This window comes from Triticum urartu, chromosome 6A (genome assembly GCF_056163025.1).
Source record: "Triticum urartu cultivar PI428250 chromosome 6A, HENAU_Tu73, whole genome shotgun sequence".
Taxonomy (NCBI): domain Eukaryota; kingdom Viridiplantae; phylum Streptophyta; class Magnoliopsida; order Poales; family Poaceae; genus Triticum; species Triticum urartu.
This window is the reverse complement of record NC_141878.1, coordinates 190348999-190370298: the sequence shown is the minus strand read 5'-3', so window position 1 is coordinate 190370298 and position 21300 is coordinate 190348999. Positions and strand designations below refer to the sequence as shown.

The following is a 21300-nucleotide window of genomic DNA, read 5'->3' as shown; positions in this document are numbered from 1 at the left end:
AGCATGAATGTTTGAATTGGTGATATATGAATAAAACAAAAATACATATCGATTATATATAATATTTGATGACAAAATTGCCAAACCATATAAACCTATCAAAGGAATGAACGTATCGTCGCATTTCCGAGAGATGGCCACGACCGCACAAGTGGATATTTTGCCGGAGACTGTTTGGACAAACTAGAAATTATATGTGGTTTCAGCTACCGCGTCTTAACACTATCAGACGACGTGAGAAGCAGAGCGATCACTCCCCAGGATCCACATACTCAAGAGCAAGAGCGCTCGGCACATCAAGTACGCGACCATGGCGGCCCCGGTGGCTCTCACCATCTTCCTGCTGATCCTCCTCCCAGCGCACCATGCTCTCGCCACGTCGGCCGGCGACGCGCAACCAGGCTACGCGGACGCGGAGACCGACACCTGTGGGCCGGCGCTGGACCTGGGCGGCTCCTCCTCCTCCTCCTCTGCCGCAGGCGCGGCCGGCCGGCGCTACGGCCCGGGGCTGGAGGAGTACGGCGGCGGGCGCATCGTGGACATCACGCACGCGTTCCGGCCCGGCATGCCGGCGTACGCGCCGGGCGCGACGGTGGGGCCCATCGTGCGGCTCAAGGAGTCGATGGAGAACGGGTCAGACTACAACTTGTCGGAGCTCAGCATGGAGTGCCACATAGGAACCCACGTCGACGCGCCGGGCCACTTTAACCAGGCCCACTTCGCCGCCGGCCTCGACGTCGACACGCTCGACCTCGAAGTCCTCAACGGTGAGCTCCCCGGTTTTCTCCGACCAAGCTTTGATGATCTTGCCACTCTCCGGCCTGCCATATGTGCGCACACGGTACAATCATCTTGGCTAAAATGGTTGGCGAGTACACACAAATATACGTGAGCATCTGCGGTTGCATTATGTTAAGAAAAAAGAGATGGCTTGTAAATTATTTGTACTTTTCTTAGAGAGAGAATGATTTGTTTTTATTGCTGGACAGGTCCTGCATTACTGGTCGATGTTCCGAGACACACAAATATAACAGGTAGGCATGCAAGTTTTTCACTCCTTCCATGGAACTCCAGCTCCTCCATCATATCATTGGTGAATCACCTTGCTAGCAAACTTCTTATATAGTGTTAGATATTAATTTAACATGACACGAGAATATGAGATACAAGTATTTTACTCGTATGGTGTATTCAATTGTTGGTTTATTAGAATCATGATCTGCTTTGCTTGTCATTCGTCAAAAGTATGAGATCAGTTTAAATGCTTGGGATGAGCACACCAACAGCTCAACTTGATGCATGGAGAGGGGAAAACATAAACTCAACTATAGGCGTTGGCCGGCTGGTTGCCATCTGAAAACACCCCTAAAAAAAGGGAGGAGTGTCATACCGAACCAAGGTGATCCGAGGAGTATCAAAACTTGCTAAACTAACAACCTTCAGATGATAACATCAGGCCTAGCCTCCATTTGATCAAATCCAAATCACATCGGCTGAGCAACACCAACGACAACCACCAAATACTACTTACTAGTAGTCCCTCCGGCTGGTATCGAACTTCAAAAAAGACCCCCAATGGGTGTGACGCCTAGCAGCATCATTTTATGATCTCCTAGAGGGTTTGGGGTTTCCCTCGGAGTTGCCCCGGACAGTGGAGTAAGCATGGCGCCTATGATGCCTTCAAGAATGAAGCGGCTCCTGTGGGCATCGTCGTTGTATGTCCCGGTCAATGAGCGGAAGCATGGTCTTCACTTGGCACTGCACCACCTGCCAGACCCCTAGGCTTTGAAAGAGTCCGGTCGGACCACCACTGTTGCTGCCACAGGCCCGCGAACGCTGACCCCATGCACAATAAGTAGCCATAGTCATCACTGGAACAAGATGCCGAGACCCAGATCCACAGCAAGTCAGACCATCTTGTGGCTCCACGCAACACCAACCGCCATCTGCTTCCTCCACGACTTTTGGGAACCACGCTAGAGCAAAGCCCAGCGCACACCCCCTTGAATATGCATGGCAACCACTGGCACCACATGCACCGACATTGCCATCGCAACCGCCATATATATCTGGGCACTGGGACCTAGACCCCCTATGCACCAAGCCGCCTTGTAGCCCATTGTGGCCTAGCTTCCCTTGTCATGCCGATGAGAAGAGCCTTCACCAGATCCACGACCTAGGGCCGCCACCTTGCCTTCTGCCGATGTTCTCCGCCACTCTGCCTCATTCGGATGCGGCAAAGAGGTGGGTGGAGAGAGAGAGAGAGAGAGGAGGGGAAAGAGGGCAATGGGTAGACTTGGACCCCCCCCCCCCCCACTCAAACAAAGAGCAAAGCGAGGAAGAGAGTTCCTTTTTTAGATACATGAATTTTGCAGTTGTTCCATATGAACCATTGCACACTAAGATTACTAGATGATACCCCATGTGGGTTGCTTTGGGATATTTTACAATAAATTTCAATGAGATTTGGTTATATGAACATAAATATTTTGATTAATAATATACGAACTAAAAATCTAAAAACATATGATTGTTGTATAATTACGAAATGTTTTTTGAATATAAGTAGTATAGTATAACTAAAACATTTGAGCATTTCTGCATTCGTGGTTGGATTTTTAGCTAAGTCTTTTCGCATCCACGCTTGCATGTTGATGTGACATTGCTGCATGTTGTGATAAATATGTTAAGGGAGAATCATGTGCTTAGTTGTACTAGATGATACCCGGCACATTATTATGAAAATTGTTGGCTATATATTTTATTAAAGTTGGAACATGAATATTTGATCATTATATAGATATAAGATATCTGTGAAATACAAGTACTGTAATAGTTTTCACATGCATGGTTGCACATTCTGGTGAATCATTTTCAACGCATGTGCATGTCGTGGTGAATCTTTTCCCATACATGTTAGCATGTCATGGTGGCTCTTTTCTCTTTCATATTGAGGTGGCATAGTTGCATGTTAAGATAAAAAGAATTAGTGTGGTTCGCTCTCAAATATATAATAGGATATGATTCTAGTGTTCGCCATTTGCCTTTTCAATAGAAAAACAACTGTTGATATTTGGGCTAACTAATTATATTATAGTTACCATGGATGCCACCTAGCATCCGGTAGATGATTCCGCACTAATTCTATGCAGCTGAAGCAATGGAATCCCTAAATATACCGAAAGGTGTTCGTCGAGTTCTCTTCAGGACATTGAACACAGACAGGTATGGCCTCTTTTAAGGGCACATACTCAAGTAGATAATGTATTTTTTTACCACATCATACTACATGCATCTAAGCAAATGATTTATAGAGGACTCATGTGGAAGGAAGGAGGTGATATGAGTTACGTTGGATTTACAGAGGATGGTGCCAAGTGGCTTGTTGACAACACCGACATCAAGTTGGTTGGTAAGTAGCTTCTTTTTGGAATTACATATGACACGGTGGTATTTATATATTTTTTATTCATGATTTGGTGTATATTTTTTATCTTTCTCTAATAATAAAGCAGATATTGCTTCTGGTCGTACGTCATTCAAATTACCCTTGAAGTTAGCAAAAATTACCCATCAATGTCACCCGTAAGTGGAAAAAACGATTCGTTTTTCCCTTACGTCGTTGCCCATCGTGTTTAGTTCAAATAAAATACTGCCATGTTGTATAACAAGTCTACAATAGCTTGACTGGTTGGTGCCATGCTCTTCTACTTGGGACACCCAAGTTTGAATCCCAGTTATCCTTTTTTTTTGCCTTTTATCACTCCCTGAATTCCTGTTGGCGTAAGATAGAACTATCTTGCTCAAGGGCTGCATAGTGTTGTAATACGGTTCAGCTACTCTAACTTTTTTTTTGCAGATTCAAGTACTTTTTAAAATATTCATATCTTTTAAATATTAACATAAAACTTAACATGTTATAAATGGAAAACGCTTAGAAAAATGTTTAGATTCTAAATATGCTATTACCCTGCATGTTAATCATTTCTAAAAAATACTTTTATTTATATGGGGTATTTCAAAAATGTCTATTATATATGTTTTAAAAGATCTATTACTGGTTCAATAGGGGAAGTTCATCTCTACCAATTTAGAATTCCTAATCAACCTTTTTTTTGAGAAAAAAACTACTAGCCATCTTTTGTTCTTTTTCAAAGAAAAACTACTAGCTAGCTTAGTGCTATATATGTATGTGTAAAAACATATGTCTACATGTCGTTGTGTACAGTGGGTTGGCTGCCACCTTTGCATCCAGCGCCCACTAATATGAATCAGTTGATGGTCGGCTACAAATGACGTGGACTGAAAAGGAGCAATTTTTTGCCTTTTATCACTCCCTGAATTCCTGTTGGCGTAAGATAGAACTATCTTGCTCAAGGGCTGCATAGTGTTGTAATACGGTTCAGCTACTCTAACTTTTTTTTTGCAGATTCAAGTACTTTTTAAAATATTCATATCTTTTAAATATTAACATAAAACTTAACATGTTATAAATGGAAAACGCTTAGAAAAATGTTTAGATTCCAAATATGCTATTACCCTGCATGTTAATCATTTCTAAAAAATACTTTTATTTATATGGGGTATTTCAAAAATGTCTATTATATATGTTTTAAAAGATCTATTACTGGTTCAATAGGGGAAGTTCATTTCTACCAATTTAGAATTCCTAATCAACCTTTTTTTTTGAGAAAAAACCTACTAGCCATCTTTTGTTCTTTTTCAAAGAAAAACTACTAGCTAGCTTAGTGCTATATATGTACGTGTAAAAACATATGTCTACATGTCGTTGTGTACAGTGGGTTGGCTGCCACCTTTGCATCTAGCGCCCACTAATATGAATCAGTTGATGGTCGGCTACAAATGACGTGGACTGAAAAGGAGCAATTTTGGATTTGGGGGGGGGGGGCAAGGGAGCTATTGTGACGCCCCCGATTTGACCGTACACTAATCAGGCACGCAAATGTGTATGATCAAGATCAAGGACTCACGGGAAGATATCACAACACAACTCTACAAATAAAATAAGTCATACAAGCATCATATTACAAGCCAGGGGCCTCGAAGGCTCGAATACAAGAGCTCGATCATAGACGAGTCAGCGGAAGCAACAATTTCTGAGTACAGACATAAGATAAACAAGTTTGCCTTAAGAAGGCTAGCACAAACTGGGATACAGATCGAAGGAGGCGCAGGCCTCCTGCCTGGGATCCTCCTAACTACTCCTGGTCGTCGTCAGCGGGCAGCACGTAGTAGTAGGCACCTCCGGTGTAGTAGGAGTCGTCGTCGAAGGTGGCGTCTGGCTCCTGGGCTCCAACATCTGGTTGCGACAACCAGGTAGAAGGGATAGGGGGAAAGAGGGAGAAAGCAACCGTGAGTACTCATCCAAAGTACTCGCAAGCAAGGAGCTATACTACATATGTATGCATTGGTATCAACTGGAATAAGGCTATTATATGTGGACTGAACTGCAGAAAGCCGGGATAAGGGGGGATAGCTAGTCCTTTCGAAGACTACGCTTCTGGCAGCCTCCGTCTTGCAGCATGTAGAAGAGAGTAGACTAAAGTCCTCCAAGTAGCATCGCATAGCATAATCCTAACTGATGATCCTCCCCTCGTCGCCCTGTGAGAGAGCGATCACCGGTTGTATCTGGCACTTGAAAGGGTGTGTTTTATTAAGTATCCGGTTCTAGTTGTCATAAGGTCAAGGTACAACTCAAAGTCGTCCTGTTACCGAAGATCACGGCTATTCGAATAGATTAACTTCCCTGCAGGGGTGCACCACATAACCCAACACGCTCGATCCCATTTGGCCGGACACACTTTCCTGGGTCATGCCCGGCCTCGGAAGATCAACATGTCGCAGCCCTACCTAGGCACAACAGAGAGGTCAGCACGCCGGTCTAAATCCTATGGCGCAGGGATCTGGGCCCATCGCCCTTTGCACACCTGCACGTTGCGAACGCGGCCGGAAGCAGACCTAGCCTAGTAGGCGTTCCAGTCCAATCCGGCGCGCGCCACTCAGTCGCTGACGTCACGAAGGCTTCGGCTGATACCACGACGTCGAGTGCCCATAACTGTCCCCGCGTAGATGGTTAGTGCGTATAGGCCAGTAGCCAGACTCAGATCAAATACTAAGATCTCGTTAAACGTGTTAAGTATCTGCGAACGCCGACCAGGGCCAGGCCCACCTCTCTCCTAGGTGGTCTCAACCTGCCCTGTCGCTCCGCCTCAAAGTAACAGTCGGGGGCCGTCGGGAACCCAGGCCCACCTCTACCAGGATGGAGCCACCTGCCCCTTCAGCCCCCATCTCCGAACAGTATCACAGGTAAGGTAACTGTGTAAAGTATATTGTATATGCCCGTGGTCACCTCCCGAAGTGATCACGGCCCAGTAGTATAGCATGGCAGACGGACAAGAGTGTAGGGCCACTGATGGAACACTAGCATCCTATACTAAGCAGTAGGATAGCAGGTAATGGTAACAACAGTATTAGCAAGGATAGGCTATGCATCAGGATAGGAATAACGGAAAGCAGTAACATGCTACACTACTCTAATGCAAGCAGTATAGAGAAGAGTAGGCGATATCTGGTGATCAAAGGGGGGGGCTTGCCTGGTTGCTCTGGCAAGAGAGAGGGGTCGTCAACACTGTAGTCGTACTGGGTAGCAGCGGCGTCGGTCTCGGTGTCTAGCGAGAGAAGAGGGGGAAGAAACAATAAATATAATGCAAACAGCTGCATAATGATGCATGACATGACAAAACGTGATGCTAGGTGTGCCCTAACGCGGTACGAGGTGGTACCGGTGAAGGGGGAAAACATCCGGAAAGTATTCCCAGTGTTTCGCGTTTTCGGACAGATGAGCCGGAGGGGGAAAGTTGCGTGTTCGCTATGCTAGGGATGCGTGGCGGACGAACGGGCTGCGTATCCGGATTCGTCTCGTCGTTCTGAGCAACTTTCATGTACAAAGTATTTTCATCCGATATACGGTTTATTTTATATTAATTTTCTAAAGTTTTAATTCATTTTTGGAATTAACAGATTTAATTTAAATAAAAACAGGTTTACTGCATCAGCATGACAACATCATGATGTCAGCAGTCAACAGTGTGTTTGACTGGGTCAACTGACGTGTGGGTCCTGATTGTCATAGACTACTATCTAATTATTTGTTAACATTTAATTAGCAGGTTTAATTAGAGTTAATTAGTTAACTAAACAGTGTTAATTAAGTTAATTAATTAATTACATAATTAATTAAGTTTTATTTATTTAATTAATTCTTTTTATTAATTTAATTATATATATTTTTTGTTTATTAATAACTTCTAAAAAAACGTTCTGTGGGCGGGGCGTGGGCCCCGTTTGGCAGTGGCCCAAAGGGCCTTAGCAGGGCGGGCACACGGGTTACGGGCACGGGCGCCCGATGGGGCGAGCCCGGGCGACGGGCGTCGGGCGCCCGACAGGGGAGGCATCCGGGGCAGCAGTGTGGCGCCGCAGCCGCCGACGAGTGGAGGCGGGCAGCAGCAGCCACCGACGAGTGGAGGGATGCGGGAGGACGTGCGGCGATCGGCGCCGGAGCGGAGCTAAGGCGAGCGTCGACGACGGACGCGGGAGGAGGTGTGCGAGCGGGACTTGCGCGAGCGGCGCGGGAGGTGCGGTCAAGCGCCGGCCAGAGGCGAGGCAAGGCGAGGTCAGAGGCGAGCGAGCGCGGCAGCAGCGCAGTAGCATACACGCGCGGGGTGGGGGGGCGATGCGCCAGCGGCGATGGCCGAGCGCGGCCCGCAGGGGCCGCGACGGGGGCGGCGCGTGTGTGCGCGGGCACAAGAAGCAGGAGGGGCCGAAGCGGGCGAGGCCACGGTGAGCGCGGGCCGCCGTGAGCGCGGCCGGGGCAGTCGCGGGCGAGCGCCGGCGTGAGGGCACGGGAAGGAGGAGGACCGGGGTCCTCACCGGGATTGCAGGGCACGGGCAATGGGCGCGGGGTGGAGGAAGGATACGTCGAGGAGGACGGTGTGCGACGGGGCGGCGTCCGGGTCGAGGTGGCGACGGCGTAGGGCGACGGGGCACCGGCGGGGAGGGCACTCCGGGCGGCGGCAGTTGGCGAAGGGGGGGCACGGAGGAGAGTGGGAGGGGCGGCGCCGGCGTCGGGCCTGATCCCGATTGGATCGGGGGAGAGGGAGTGGGGGGAGTGGGTAGTGGGGGGGAGTGGGTAGTGGGGGTGGGTAGCGGTTTAGGGTTTCGGGGGATAGGGCCATATAGGCCAGGGAGGTGCGGGATGGGCCGGCCCAGTTGGGCCAAGGGGTCCAGTGGGGGGTCTCCTTTTACCTTTTTTTGGTTAGTTTCCTTTTCTATTTTTGTGTTTTCTTTTCCTTTTATTTATTCTTTCCTGCTTTATTGTAGTTGCATTCTATTTTAGTAAAACATACACTTAGTATCTAAATTAGTATTACAACCTAGTCCATAGTCACAAAAAGTCTAGACCCCAAATAACTTAGTTTGTCATTTTATTAATTATAAAAGTTATTCAAATAATCATTTTTACTACTGTTTTATTCATCTCATAGTATTTAAACATTTTATACATATGTGGTTTTTTCCCCATAATTATCTATGCAATATTTAGTTCAGTCCGAACATTTTAGTTTTAATATTTGAAAACTTTTATTGTTTGTCTATTTTTGAATTTGAATTTGAGTCGGTTTCGAACTAACTCGAGATAAGCAACTATAAACGAGGTGACGTGGTATCATTAGCAGAGGATCACTGTAGCTTAATTATCCGGGCGTCACAGCTATGGTCTGGAATTCGCATGAATCGCCATATTAGGCGGCGATTGGGAGGGGAGGAGGTCTCGACCAGACTATCCCGACCTCACCTAACACAAACAAGCATGTTTTACAGATTATTCTACTTGATGTTATTGTTATTTCTAAATTTGTTCATAATAGTATTTCTTCCCATTTTTTATTAAATTTAGCTCATGACATCAGGTCCAAAATTATTAATAATGTTATTCCTTTAAATTTTATTTTAAATTTGAGAAGGAACTAATAAGTTGAATTAATTTGACTCGGGACCACATCTCATGTTCCAAATAGACATCCTGGAAAAGCATACCTTCAATTGATTCATTGTTTGACATGTTGTTCGTTGTTTTGAAGCTGTCGTTCATGTCGAATGACTATTGGCTGTGATTTTAAAGTAGAGGGAGTGGACTTATACATGAAGGATCATGAGAATACTTATCACATTAGAGACTTGTGTTATTGTTTGATCTCCCGTTGCAACGCACGGGCATGTTTGCTAGTTATATTTTATCAGTTGTATAACCTTTTCGCTTGGTGTATCAAATAAACATATTCCCTTACCTTATTTAGCATAAAAATTAATGTAGCAAATCTGCAGGTCTGGACTATTTATCTGTTGCATCATTTGATCACGCGCGCTCTGCCCATGTGGTCTTCCTAAAAAATGCGGTAAGATGTTAGCTTGCTTCCCTTACCCAAGTGCAAAAAGAAGTAAATAGTGGCTGGCATCAGTTAACCTTGTTGTCCTTTAGTCTGAGTCATGTAGCCATATGCGGCCTATTCCCCTAATCCACTGACAAAAATACATTCTCAATGAACTTACTTTGCAAGAGATTGTGTTATTGATTGAACTCATTGGTTGACTCACTTACTTTGTTCTGTCAGGATATCATCTTAGTTGAACATCTGAAGCTAGAATACGTCGAGACCGGGTTATACATGTTGCACTGCTTACATCTAAGATTGGTTGGATCTGACGGTTCACCAATCAGGTGCATTCTTATTAAGTGATCACATCCTCTCGAAGGCCGCAATCTATCATGCCCGCTGATGCTACATATATACTCGACCTATGTAATTTAAATGTTGCATATCATGTAAATATGTTTTGTACTATCAATAAAGTATTTCAAACCACAACAAAAGTGTAGCATCACTACAGACAAGTCACAGGTGCAACACAAACGTTGCACGGTACAATAATTCTCTTTATTTCTATAGTTGCACAGCTAAACTTACATTACGCTATGCCAAATTATGAAATAAGTTCATGGGATAAAATGGCTGCATATGTTGTATTCTTCTTAATTTGGCATAACCTTAATGTAAATTTAACCAAGCTAGTATAGAAACTAGTAAAATTATTGTAGCCACAATGGTGAATATTGTGTGTCTCTCGATGTAACCTTATAATACTTAGAACCCAATGAAAATAAGCAACTAGGAGTTGACTTGATCAAATCTTACTACATATAGCAAGGGAAATTATGATAATAAATTTTGTTACCAAACAATGGCTACATTTGAACCAACCCCCACCAGCTGGGGTGGGGAGTACGTGCGGGCGGTAGCAACAGGAACTATTCATCCACAGTCAACCAACCGGCTATGTCAACTCACCACGTCCCGCCCAAGGGGCTTGATCGATGCAAGTATCAGCTCCATCTACTACGTAGCACGTGTGCGGCGGCAACGAGCATTGTTCATTGAGAGGCAACAAACCGGCTAGGTCGGTCAATTCATGTCTCGGGCGGGTGCTCGATGCAACGCATCGATCAACCGGATTCGGTAAGCAGCGAAGGGGATCGATCGCTCGGGTTTAGTTATAGCAGCGAAGGGATCGATTGGGTTCAGTTAGCAGCGAAGGGATCGATTGGGTTCCGTTAGCGGCGAAGGAATCACTCGGATTCAGTTAGCAGCGAAGGGACCAACCGCTCATGTTCAGTACGTAGTGGGGTCAATCACACGTGTTCAGTACATAGTGCGAGGGATCAATCAATCGCTCACGTTCAGGAAGTGAATGTCTCGCTTGGGTTCAGTTAGCGAACACGGCTCGCACACGCACGCGCGTACGAGAGAAACGCGCAAGCCACTACGTCGCTTGGCCCCGACCACCCACCGTATATCGGGAACTCCCAAAAAAATTCCTCGCCTCACTTCTACCATGATTTTTTACGGCATGGAAGGCCCAAAGAATGTCATGAAAGTCCACCTCCGGCCCGCCTAGGAGGAAAATCCCATTTTCTGTCATATTTTTTTGTCACGGAAGTAGGAGCCCACCACACATCGATGATGATACGTGTTTTTGTCACAATTATAGTCATGGAATCACATCCATGACAGAAAAAGTTTCTGCTCGGGCCATAATGTCACGAGAGTGTCTTTTTTTAGTGGTAGGACGTAAGGCTTTTTACCCATCCTAGGACCGGCCTGGACCTGAGTTAAACCACCATGTCACCTTGATCGCTGATGAGACCCCTCCAGAGATACTACCCCTCTACCTTTTCCCATGACTATGAGTACATCGTAAGATCAGTGATCCATTACTCTTTGAGAATTGGTGCCCGCCATGGGGGCACATGGAGTAAGTCCATGAAGATGATGCCAACTCCCCTGACCTTGACCACCTTTGTCTTTATGCAGAAGGTTTTCTAATTGAACTTCAGCCTCAATCATGAGAAAGTGGTTGCAAGCAACTCGCTAGGGGGCTTGCCACCTTGGATCTGGGGGGAAATCAACCCCATATCCCATACTGAGCTCTTTTATGGCTCCGATGAGCCTTTCTCCTGGATGGTCTTCTTGGTGAAGAAGGCTAAAACTGGGGAGTAGGGGAGATGCAATAAGAAGAAATGCTCAAGGCTATACTTGTTAAAAGGGGCAATGGCATCCATAAATGGGACATTGTCTTTGGAGGTGAACTCGAACACATTAGATGAGGAGGAGCAACTAGAGAAAGAGCGATGTGAAGTCATCAAGGCCCTGGTGTTCAGGCTTGATGATGCGCTAGAAGGGCAAATCCCCTTCCCTATAGGGGATCTAGAATCTTGGACCTCCATACCATCGTTGAAAGCAAATTTGAGCGGAGCATGTAATCATGTCACTATGGACCAGTGACACCCCCAGCTTCGATACGTGAGGAAGTTTCGGTGAATGGACAAGCCTCTTGCAAAAATCCTTATGGGGGAGGAGCAGGTCTCATCTTGAACCTGGCGCATTTGAGGACCAGAGCTCCTACAACTTGAGCGACATGTTGAATATTTGAAGAAGGTGCCAATCATCCTCATCCTCACACCGGTCCTGACAGGTCTCCAACTACTCCAAGTCCTCCCCAGCGAGACCGCATCCCTATTGGGGAACGCAGTATTTCAAAATTTTCCTACGATCATGCAAGATCTATCTAGGAGATGCATAGAAACGAGAGGGGAGAGTGTGTCCACGTACCCTCGTAGACCGAAAGCGGAAGCGTTAAGTAACGCGGTTGATGTAGTCGAACGTCTTCGCGATCCAACCTATCAAGTACCGAACGCACGGCACCTCCGCGATCTGCACACGTTCAGCTCGGTGACGTCCCTCGTACTCTTGATCCAGTTGAGGCCAAGGGAGATTTTCGTCAGCACAACGGCGTGATGACGGTGATGATGAAGTTACTGACGCAGGGTTTCACCTAAGCACTACAACGATATGACCGAGGTGGAATTTATGGAGGGGGCACCGCACTTGGCTAAACAATCAACTTATGTGTCTATGGGGTGCCCCCTCCCCCGTATATAAAGGAGAGGAGGAGGGCAGGGCCGGCCCTCTCTATGGCGCGCCCCAAGAGGGATTCCTACTCCTAGTAGGACTAGGTCCCCCCTTCCCTAGTTGGAGTAGGAGAAGAAGGAAAGGGGGAAGGAGAGAAGAAAAGTGGGGTCGGCCCCCTCCCCAATTCGGATTGGGCTTGCCCCCCCCCCCCCACTTGGCCACCTCCTTCTCTCTCCTACCATGGCCCATTAAGGCCCATTGATTCCCCGGGGGGTTCCGGTAACCCCCTGGTACTCCGGTAATTGCCCGAAATTATCCGAAACCATTCTGGTGTCCAAACATAGCCTTCCAATATATCAATCTTTATGTCTCGACCATTTCGAGACTCCTCGTCATGTCCGTGATCACATCTGGGACTCCGAACTACCTTCGGTACATAAAAACACATAAACTTGTAATATCGATCGTCATCAAACATTAAGCGTGCGGACCCAATGGGTTCGAGAACTATGTAGACATGACCGAGACTCACTTCCGGTCAATAACCAATGGCGAAAAAGGCTTTCGCCCCGCTTTATAAATAAAGCAAACCTCCAAGAGCACACATACACGGACTAGTCCAGAACACACACACCCAAGTCACACCACAAAGAGTACAAGGTTCTGCTGATGGCACAGCTCGACAAGCCCAAAACATAAAAAAAGGAACCAGTCGTAGCCGCAGAGCTAGGGAGGCGTCTAATCTAGCTCCGGTGGAGGCGGCGGCGACAGAAGGACGGCCATCGAGCGAAGGTGGGCGATGAAGGGGAGATGGCGTCCCGATCCTGTGGGCGGCTAAGCTGCCGCCAAAGCTGCAAGTAACCAGACAGTTTGAAGAGAGCGTCAGCAGCCCGTCGAAGAGGAATGTGTTGAATCACAAGCTTATTGTGGATCGTCCAGAGGGTCCACGCGAGTGCCCCAATATCAAGCCACCTAATGGAGCGAGGGTGGGGGGAGGGGTTCTGGGGTTCTGGAGTGCACCAAACCCCTCCCACCACCTCTCTAAAGTAGCTTGCTACGTCTTGAGCTTGCGTTGGTTTTCCCCGAAGAGGAAGGGATGATGCAGCAGAGTAGCATAAGTATTTCCCTCAGTTTTTGAGAACCAAGGTATCAATCCAGTAGGAGGCCACGCGCAAGTCCCTCGTACCTACACAACACAAAGAGCTCAACACAACCAACGCGATTAGGGGTTGTTAATCCCTTCACGGTCACTTACGGAAGTGAGATCCGATAGATAATATTTTTGGTATTTTTGATATAAATATGCAAAGTGAAAAGTAAAAGGCAAAGTAAAAACAAAACAAGATTAAAGTGATGGAGATTGATATGATGAGAATAGACCTGGGGGCCATAGGTTTCACTAGTGGCTTCTCTCGAGAACATAAGTTTTCTACGGTGGGTGAACAAATTACTGTTGAGCAATTGACAGAATTGAGCATAGTTATGAGAATATCTAGGCATGATCATGTATATAGGAATCACGTCCGTGACAAGTAGATCGAAACGATTCTGCATCTACTACTATTACTCCACTCATCGACCGCTATCCAGCATGCATCTAGAGTATTAAGTTAAAAACAGAGTAACACTTTAAGCAAGATGACATGATATAGAGAGATAAATTCATGCAATATGAAATAAACCCCATCTTGTTATCCTCGATGGCAACGATACAATACATGTCTTGCAGCCCCTTCTGTCACTGGGAAAGAACACCGCAAGATCGAACCCAAAGCTAAGCACTTCTCCCATGGCAAGAACTACCAATCTAGTTGGCCAAACCAAACGGATAATTCGAAGAGACTTGCAAAGATAACCAATCATACATAAAAGAATTCAGAGAAGATTCAAATATTGTTCATAGATAGACTTGATCATAAACCCACAATTCATTGGTCTCAACAAACACACCGCAAAAGAAGAAGATTACATCGATAGATCTCCACAAGAGAGGGGGAGAACATTGTATTGAGATCCAAAAAGAGAGAAGAAGCCATCTAGCTACTAACTATGGACCTGAAGGTCTGAGGTAAACTACTCACACTTCATCGGAGGGCTATGATGATGTAGAAGCCCTCCGTGATGACGGCCCTCTCCGTCGGAGCTCCAGAACAGGCCCCAAGATGGGATCTCGTGGATACAGAAAGTTGCGGCAGTGGAATTAGGTTTTTGGCTCCTGTTCTGATCGTTTGGGGGTACGTGGGTATATATAGGAGGAAGGAGTATGTCGGTGGAGCACCGAGGGGCCCACGAGGCAGGGGGCGCGCCCTGTAGGGGGGGCGCCCCCTACCCTCGTGACCGCCTCCGCTACTTCTTGGAGTAGGGTCCGAGTCTCCTGGGTCTTATCCGAGAAGAAAATCACGTTCCAAAAAGGATTTTTCTGTTTGGACTCCGTTTGATATTCTGTTTCTTCGAAACACTGAAATAGGCAAAAAACAGCAATTCTGGGCTGGACCTCCGGTTAATAGGTTAGTCCCAAAAATAATATAAAAGTGGAAAATAAAGCCCAATATAGTCCAAAACAATAGATAATATAGCATGGAGCAATAAAAAATTATAGATACGTTGGAGACGTATCAGGCATCCCCAAGCTTAATTCCTGCTCGTCCTCGAGTAGGTAAATGATAAAAAGAGAATTTTTGATGCGGAGTGCTACTTGGCATAATTTCAATGCAAAATTTCTTAATTGTGGTATGGATATTCAGATTAGAAAGATTCAAGACAAAAGTTCATATTGACATAAAGAATAATAACACTTCAAGCATACTAATAAAGTAATTATGTCTTCTCAAAATAACATGGCCAAAGAAAGTTATCCCTACAAAATCATATAGTCTGGCTATGCTCTATCTTCACCACACAAAGTATTTAAATCATGCACAACCCCGATGACAAGCCAAGCAATTGTTTCATACTCTAACTTTTTCAAAACTTTTTCAATCTTCACACAATACATGAGCGTGTGCCATGGACATAGCACTATGTGGAATATAAGGGTGGTTGTGGAGAAGACAAAAAGAGGGGAAGATAGTCTCACATCAACTAGGCATATCAACGGGCTATGGAGAGGCCCATCAATAGATATAAATGTGAGTGAGTAGGGATTTCCATGCAACGGATGCACTAGAGCTATAAGTATATGAAAGCTCATCAAAAGAAACTAAGTGGGTGTGCATCCAACTCGCTTGCTCACGAAGACCTAGGGCAATTTGAGGAACCCATCATTGGAATATACAAGCCAAGTTCTACAATGAAAAATTCCCACTAGTATATGAAAGTGACATAACGAGAGACTCTCTATCATGAAGATCATGGTGCTACTTTGAAGCACAAGTGTGGTAAAAGGATAGTAACATTGTCCCTTCTCTCTTTTTCTCTCATTTTTTTATTTGGGCCTTTTCTTTTTTTATGGCCTCTTTTTTTTCGTCCGGAGTCTCATCCCGACTTATGGGGGAACCATAGTCTCCATCATCCTTTCCTCACTTGGGACAATGCTCTAGAAAATGATGATCATCACACTTCTATTTTTCTTACAACTCAACAATTACAACTCGATACTTAGAACAAATATGACTCTATATGAATGCCTCCGGCGGTGTACCGGGATATGCAATGAATCAAGAGTGACATGTATGAAAGAATTATGAATGGTGGCTTTGCCACAAATACGATGTCAACTACATGATCATGCTAGCTATATGACAATGATGGAGCGTGTCATAAAAAAACGGAACGGTGGAAAGTTGCATGGCAATATATCTCGGAATGGCTATGGAAATGCCATGATAGGTAGGTATGGTGGGTGTTTTGAGGAAGGTATATGGTGGGTGTATGATACCGGTGAAAGGTGCGCGGTATTAGAGAGGCTAGCAATGGTGGAAGGATGGGAAAAAGTGCATATAATCCATGGACTCAACATTAGTCATAAAGAACTCATATACTTATTGCAAAAATCTAGAAGTTATCAAAGCAAAGTATTACGCGCATGCTCCTAGGGGGATAGATTGGTAGGAAAAGACCATCGCTCGTACCCGACCGTCACTCATAAGGAAGACAATCAATAAATAAATTATGCTCCGACTTCATCACATAACGGTTCACCATACGTGCATGCTACGGGAATCACAAACTTTAACACAAGTATTCCTTAAATTCACAACTACTCAACTATCACGACTTTAATATTATCACCTCCATATCTCAAAACAATTATCATGCTTCAATCTTTTCTTAGTATTCAACACACTCAAAAGAAAGTTTCACAAATCTTGAATACCAAGCATATTTATATTAAGCAAATTACCATGCTATTAAGACTCTCAAAATAATTTAAGTGAAGCATGAGAGATCAATAGTTTCTTTAAAACAAACCACCCCCGTGCTCTAAAATATCTAAGTGAAGCACATAGAGCAAAATTATAATGCTCAAAAGATATAAGTGAAGCACGTAGAGCAAAACTACATAGCTCAAAAGATATAAGTGAAGCACATAGAGTATTCTATCAAATTTTAATTCATGTATGGCTCTTTCAAAAGGTGTGTACAGCAAGGATGATTGTGGCATACTAAGACACAAAGACACAAATAATACAAGACGCTCCAAGCAAAACACATATCATGTTGGTGAATAAAAATATAGTTCCAAGTAAATTACCGATGGAAGTGGACGAAAGAGGGGATGCCTTCCGGGGCATCCCCAAGCTTTGACTTCTTGGTTTCCTTGGATTATCTTGGGGGTGCCATGGGCATCCCCAAGCTTAGGCTCTTGCCACTCCTTGTTCCATGATCCATCAAAAGAATTCACCCAAAACTTGAAAACTTCACAACACAAAACTCAAAATAGAAAACTCGTGAGCTCAGTTAGCGAAAGAAAACAAAAGACCACTTCAAGGTACTGTAATGAACTCATTATTTATTTATATTGGTGTTAAACCTACTGTATTCCAACTTCTCTATGGATTATAAACTATTTTTCTAGCCATAGATTCATCAAAATAAGCAAACAACACACGAAAAACAGAATCTGTCAAAAACAGAACAGTCTATAGTAATCTGTAGCTAGCACAAGATATGGTACCCAAAAAATTCTAAAATAAATTTCTAGACGTGAGGAATTTATCTATTAATCAAATTCAAAAAGAATTAACTAAATATCACTCTTCAAATAAAAATTACAGCAGTTCTCGTGAGCGCTAAAGTTTCTGTTTTTTTACAGCAAGTTCAACAAGACTTTCCCCAAGTCTTCCCAACGGTTCTACTTGGCACAAACACTAATTAAACACAAAAAACACAACCAAAACAGAGGCTAAATAATTTATTTATTGAATAACAGCAAGGAAAAATATTGGGTTGTCTCCCAACAAGCGCTTTTCTTTAAAACCTTATAGCTAGGCATTGGTAATTTTAATGATGCTCACAAGAAAGATAAGAATTGAAGCACAAAAGGAGCATCATAAAGCATGTGACAAACACATCTAAGTCTAACATACTTCCTATGCTTAGGCATATTAAAGGAAAACAAATTATCACAGCAAGCAAAAACTAGCATATGCAAGGAAGTGGAAAGAAATAATAGCAATCTCAACATAACGAGAGGTAAATTAGTAACATGAAAATTTCTACCACCATATTTTCTTCTCTCGTAATAATTATATGTAGGATCATAAGAAAATTCAACAAAATAGCTATCACATAAAATATTTTCAACACGATCCACATGCATGCAAAGTTGACACTCTTTCAAAATAGTGGGATTAACATTAACTAAAGTCATGACCTTTCCAGACCCACTTTTATCAAAAATTTCATAAGATTGATCATTCTCCAAATTTGTGGGATCTAAAGTTGATACTCTTCCAAACCCACTTTCAGTAATATTGCAAACACTATTATCAATCTCATATTCATCATGGGGATTAAATAAATTTTCAATATCATAAGAAGAATCACCCCAATCATGATCATTGCAACAAGTAGAGGACATAGCAAAACTAGCATCCCCAAGCTTAGGGTTTTGCATACTATTAGCACATTTGACATCAAGAGAGTTTATAGTTAAACCATTGCAATCATGCTTTTTATTCAAAGATCTATCATGAGTCACTTCATAAAGCACTTCATTACGATTTTCAGATTTACGGATTTCAGGCAAAAGCTTATAAAGATAATCTAGTGCATCCAAATCACTAGGAATTGGTTCATCATAATTGGATCCCTTAAAAAGATTGGCAAGCCGATGAGGATCCATAGATCTTAAGTTCTCTGTTTAGTAATAAATAAACAATTATTCCAACCATACGAGCAAACAAAAGGCAAGCGGGCAAAAGGGGGCAAATAGAGAGGGAGGATAGAGAGAGAGAGGGCGAATAAAACAGCAAGGGTGAATTGGGGGAGGAAAACGAGAGACAAATGGCAAATAATGTAATGCGAGAGATAGGGATTGTGATGGGTACTTGGTATGTTGACTTTTTGTGTAGACTCCCCGGCAACGGTGCCAGAAATCCTTCTTGCTACGTCTTGAGCTTGCGTTGGTTTTCGCCGAAGAGGAAGGGATGATGCAACAGAGTAGCGTAAGTATTTCCCTCAGTTTTTGAGAACCAAGGTATCAATCCAGTAGGAGGCCACGCGCAAGTCCCTCGTACCTACACAACACAAAGAGCTCAACGCAACCAGCGCGATTAGGGGTTGTCAATCCCTTCACGCTCACTTACGGAAGTGAGATCCGATAGATAATATTTTTTGTATTTTTGATATAAAGATGCAAAGTGAAAAGTAAAAGGCAAAGTAAAAAAACAAGATTAAAGTGATGGAGATTGATATGATGAGAATAGACCCGGGGCCATAGGTTTCACTAGTGGCTTCTCTCGAGAACATAAGTTTTCTACGGTGGGTGAACAAATTACTGTTGAGCAATTGACAGAATTGAGCATAGATAGACTTGATCATAAACCCACAATTGCAAAGATAACCAATCATACATAAAATAATTCAGAGAAGATTCAAATATTGTTCATAGATAGACTTGATCATAAACCCACAATTCATCGGTCTCAACAAACAAACCGCAAAAGAACAAGATTACATCGATAGATCTCCACAAGAGAGGGGGAGAACATTGTATTGAGATCCAAAAAGAGAGAAGAAGCCATCTAGCTACTAACTATGGACCCGAAGGTCTGAGGTAAACTACTCACACTTCATCGGAGGGCTATGATGATGTAGAAGCCCTCCGTGATGATGGCCCTCTCCGGAAGAGCTCTGGAACAGGCCCCAAGATGGGATCTCGTGGATACAGAAAGTTGCGGCGGTGGAATTAGGTTTTTGGCTCCTGTTCTGATCGTTTGGGGGTACGTGGGTATATATAGGAGGAAGGAGTACGTCGGTGGAGCACCGAGGGGCCCATGAGGCAGGGGGGCGTGCCCTGTAGGGGGGGCGCGCCCCCTACCCTCGTGACCGCCTCCAGTACTTCTTGGAGTAGGGTCCAAGTCTCCTGGGTCTTATCCGAGAAGAAAATCACGTTCCAAAAAGGATTTTTCTATTTGGACTCCGTTTGATATTCTGTTTCTTCGAAACGCTGAAATAGGCAAAAAACAGCAATTCTGGGCTGGGCCTTCGGTTAATAGGTTAGTCCCAAAAATAATATAAAAGTGGAAAATAAAACCCAATATAGTCCAAAACAGTAGATAAAATAGCATGGAGCAATCAAAAATTATAGATACGTTGGAGACGTATCATAGCTCCATACGAATTGAGCAGAAACGCAGGAGAAGAAGATGTGATTTGAATCTTCCGGGGTACCACACAGCTGGCAGAGGCCGGAACCTAGACCATTGCGCTTGCGAACCTCCACCCCAGACGGGATCCGTCCACGAATCCATTGCCACATGAAGCTCTGGATTTTCAGCGGCAGGCGGATGGACCAAACCGCCGAAAGGGGGATGGAGGAGGGGGCAATGGCCATGTAGAGGGATTTGGTGGAGAATTGACCCGAGGGCTCAAGATGCCACCGCACCTCATCCGGGCCTGTATCCACTACCGACTCATGGAGAGCGACGCAGTCAAGGAGCTCCTGCCAAGCGATGGCCTCCGGAGGCCCAAATGGCCTCCAGAAAGCGAGGCTCCCTAAGTCAATAAGGTCCCTCTCTACTGAGATCGGGGGGACGACGGTGATGGAGAAGAGGCCGGGGAAGCGGCCCGCGAAGGGGGTGTCGCCCGCCTAACGGTCGAACCAGAACAAAGTCGCAGCGCCTGATCCAACCGAGATGGAGGTCCCAATGCGGAGGACAGGAAGTAGTTGGATGACCGACCGCTAAAACTGGGAGCCGCCGGACCTTTGACAGAAGGCCATGGGTTGTCCGCGCAGATACTTGTTCCGGATGATGTCTAACCAAAGGCCGTCGTGCCCTGCGAAATGCGCCAAAGCCAGCGGGAAAGGAGGGCAATATTCATGTGCTTAGAGCACATGATACCGAGGCCTCCTTGATCCCAGGGCTTGCAGATGTCAGGCCAGCTAACCATATGGTATTTCTACTTATTGTTATCGCCAGCCCAGTAGAAGCAGGATTGGATTTTGGCGATCTCATGGTGAAGGGTCTCATGAAGGCTATAGAAGCTCATGAGGAACAAGAGGAGGCTGGAGAGGGAGGAGTTGATGAGAATCGTTCGAGCCGCCTTCAACAGCCACCTACCCTGCCACGGCTCAATGCGCATTTGC

General features: G+C 44.8%; 1 protein-coding gene across 1 annotated transcript; it reads left to right on the top strand.

Annotated features, from left to right (window-relative positions):
- Nucleotides 1–212: 212 nt before the first annotated feature.
- Nucleotides 213–10027, top strand: LOC125517537 (cyclase-like protein 1). Its single transcript, XM_087527426.1, has 6 exons — nucleotides 213–767; nucleotides 990–1034; nucleotides 3153–3225; nucleotides 3315–3412; nucleotides 9406–9476; nucleotides 9693–10027. Exons 1-6 carry the CDS (start codon nucleotides 311–313, stop codon nucleotides 9816–9818), a joined length of 870 nt encoding a protein of 289 aa, XP_087383552.1. The 5' UTR covers nucleotides 213–310; the 3' UTR covers nucleotides 9819–10027.
- The last annotated feature ends 11273 nt before the right edge of the window (nucleotides 10028–21300 follow it).

Coding starts and splice junctions, on each gene's coding strand:
- LOC125517537 (XM_087527426.1), top strand. CDS start 311: ATGGCGGCCCCGGTGGCTCTCACCATCTTCCTGCTGATCCTCCTCCCA. Junction 768..989: donor CGACCTCGAAGTCCTCAACG/GTGAGCTCCCCG, acceptor ATTGCTGGACAG/GTCCTGCATTACTGGTCGAT. Junction 3,226..3,314: donor AGGACATTGAACACAGACAG/GTATGGCCTCTT, acceptor AATGATTTATAG/AGGACTCATGTGGAAGGAAG.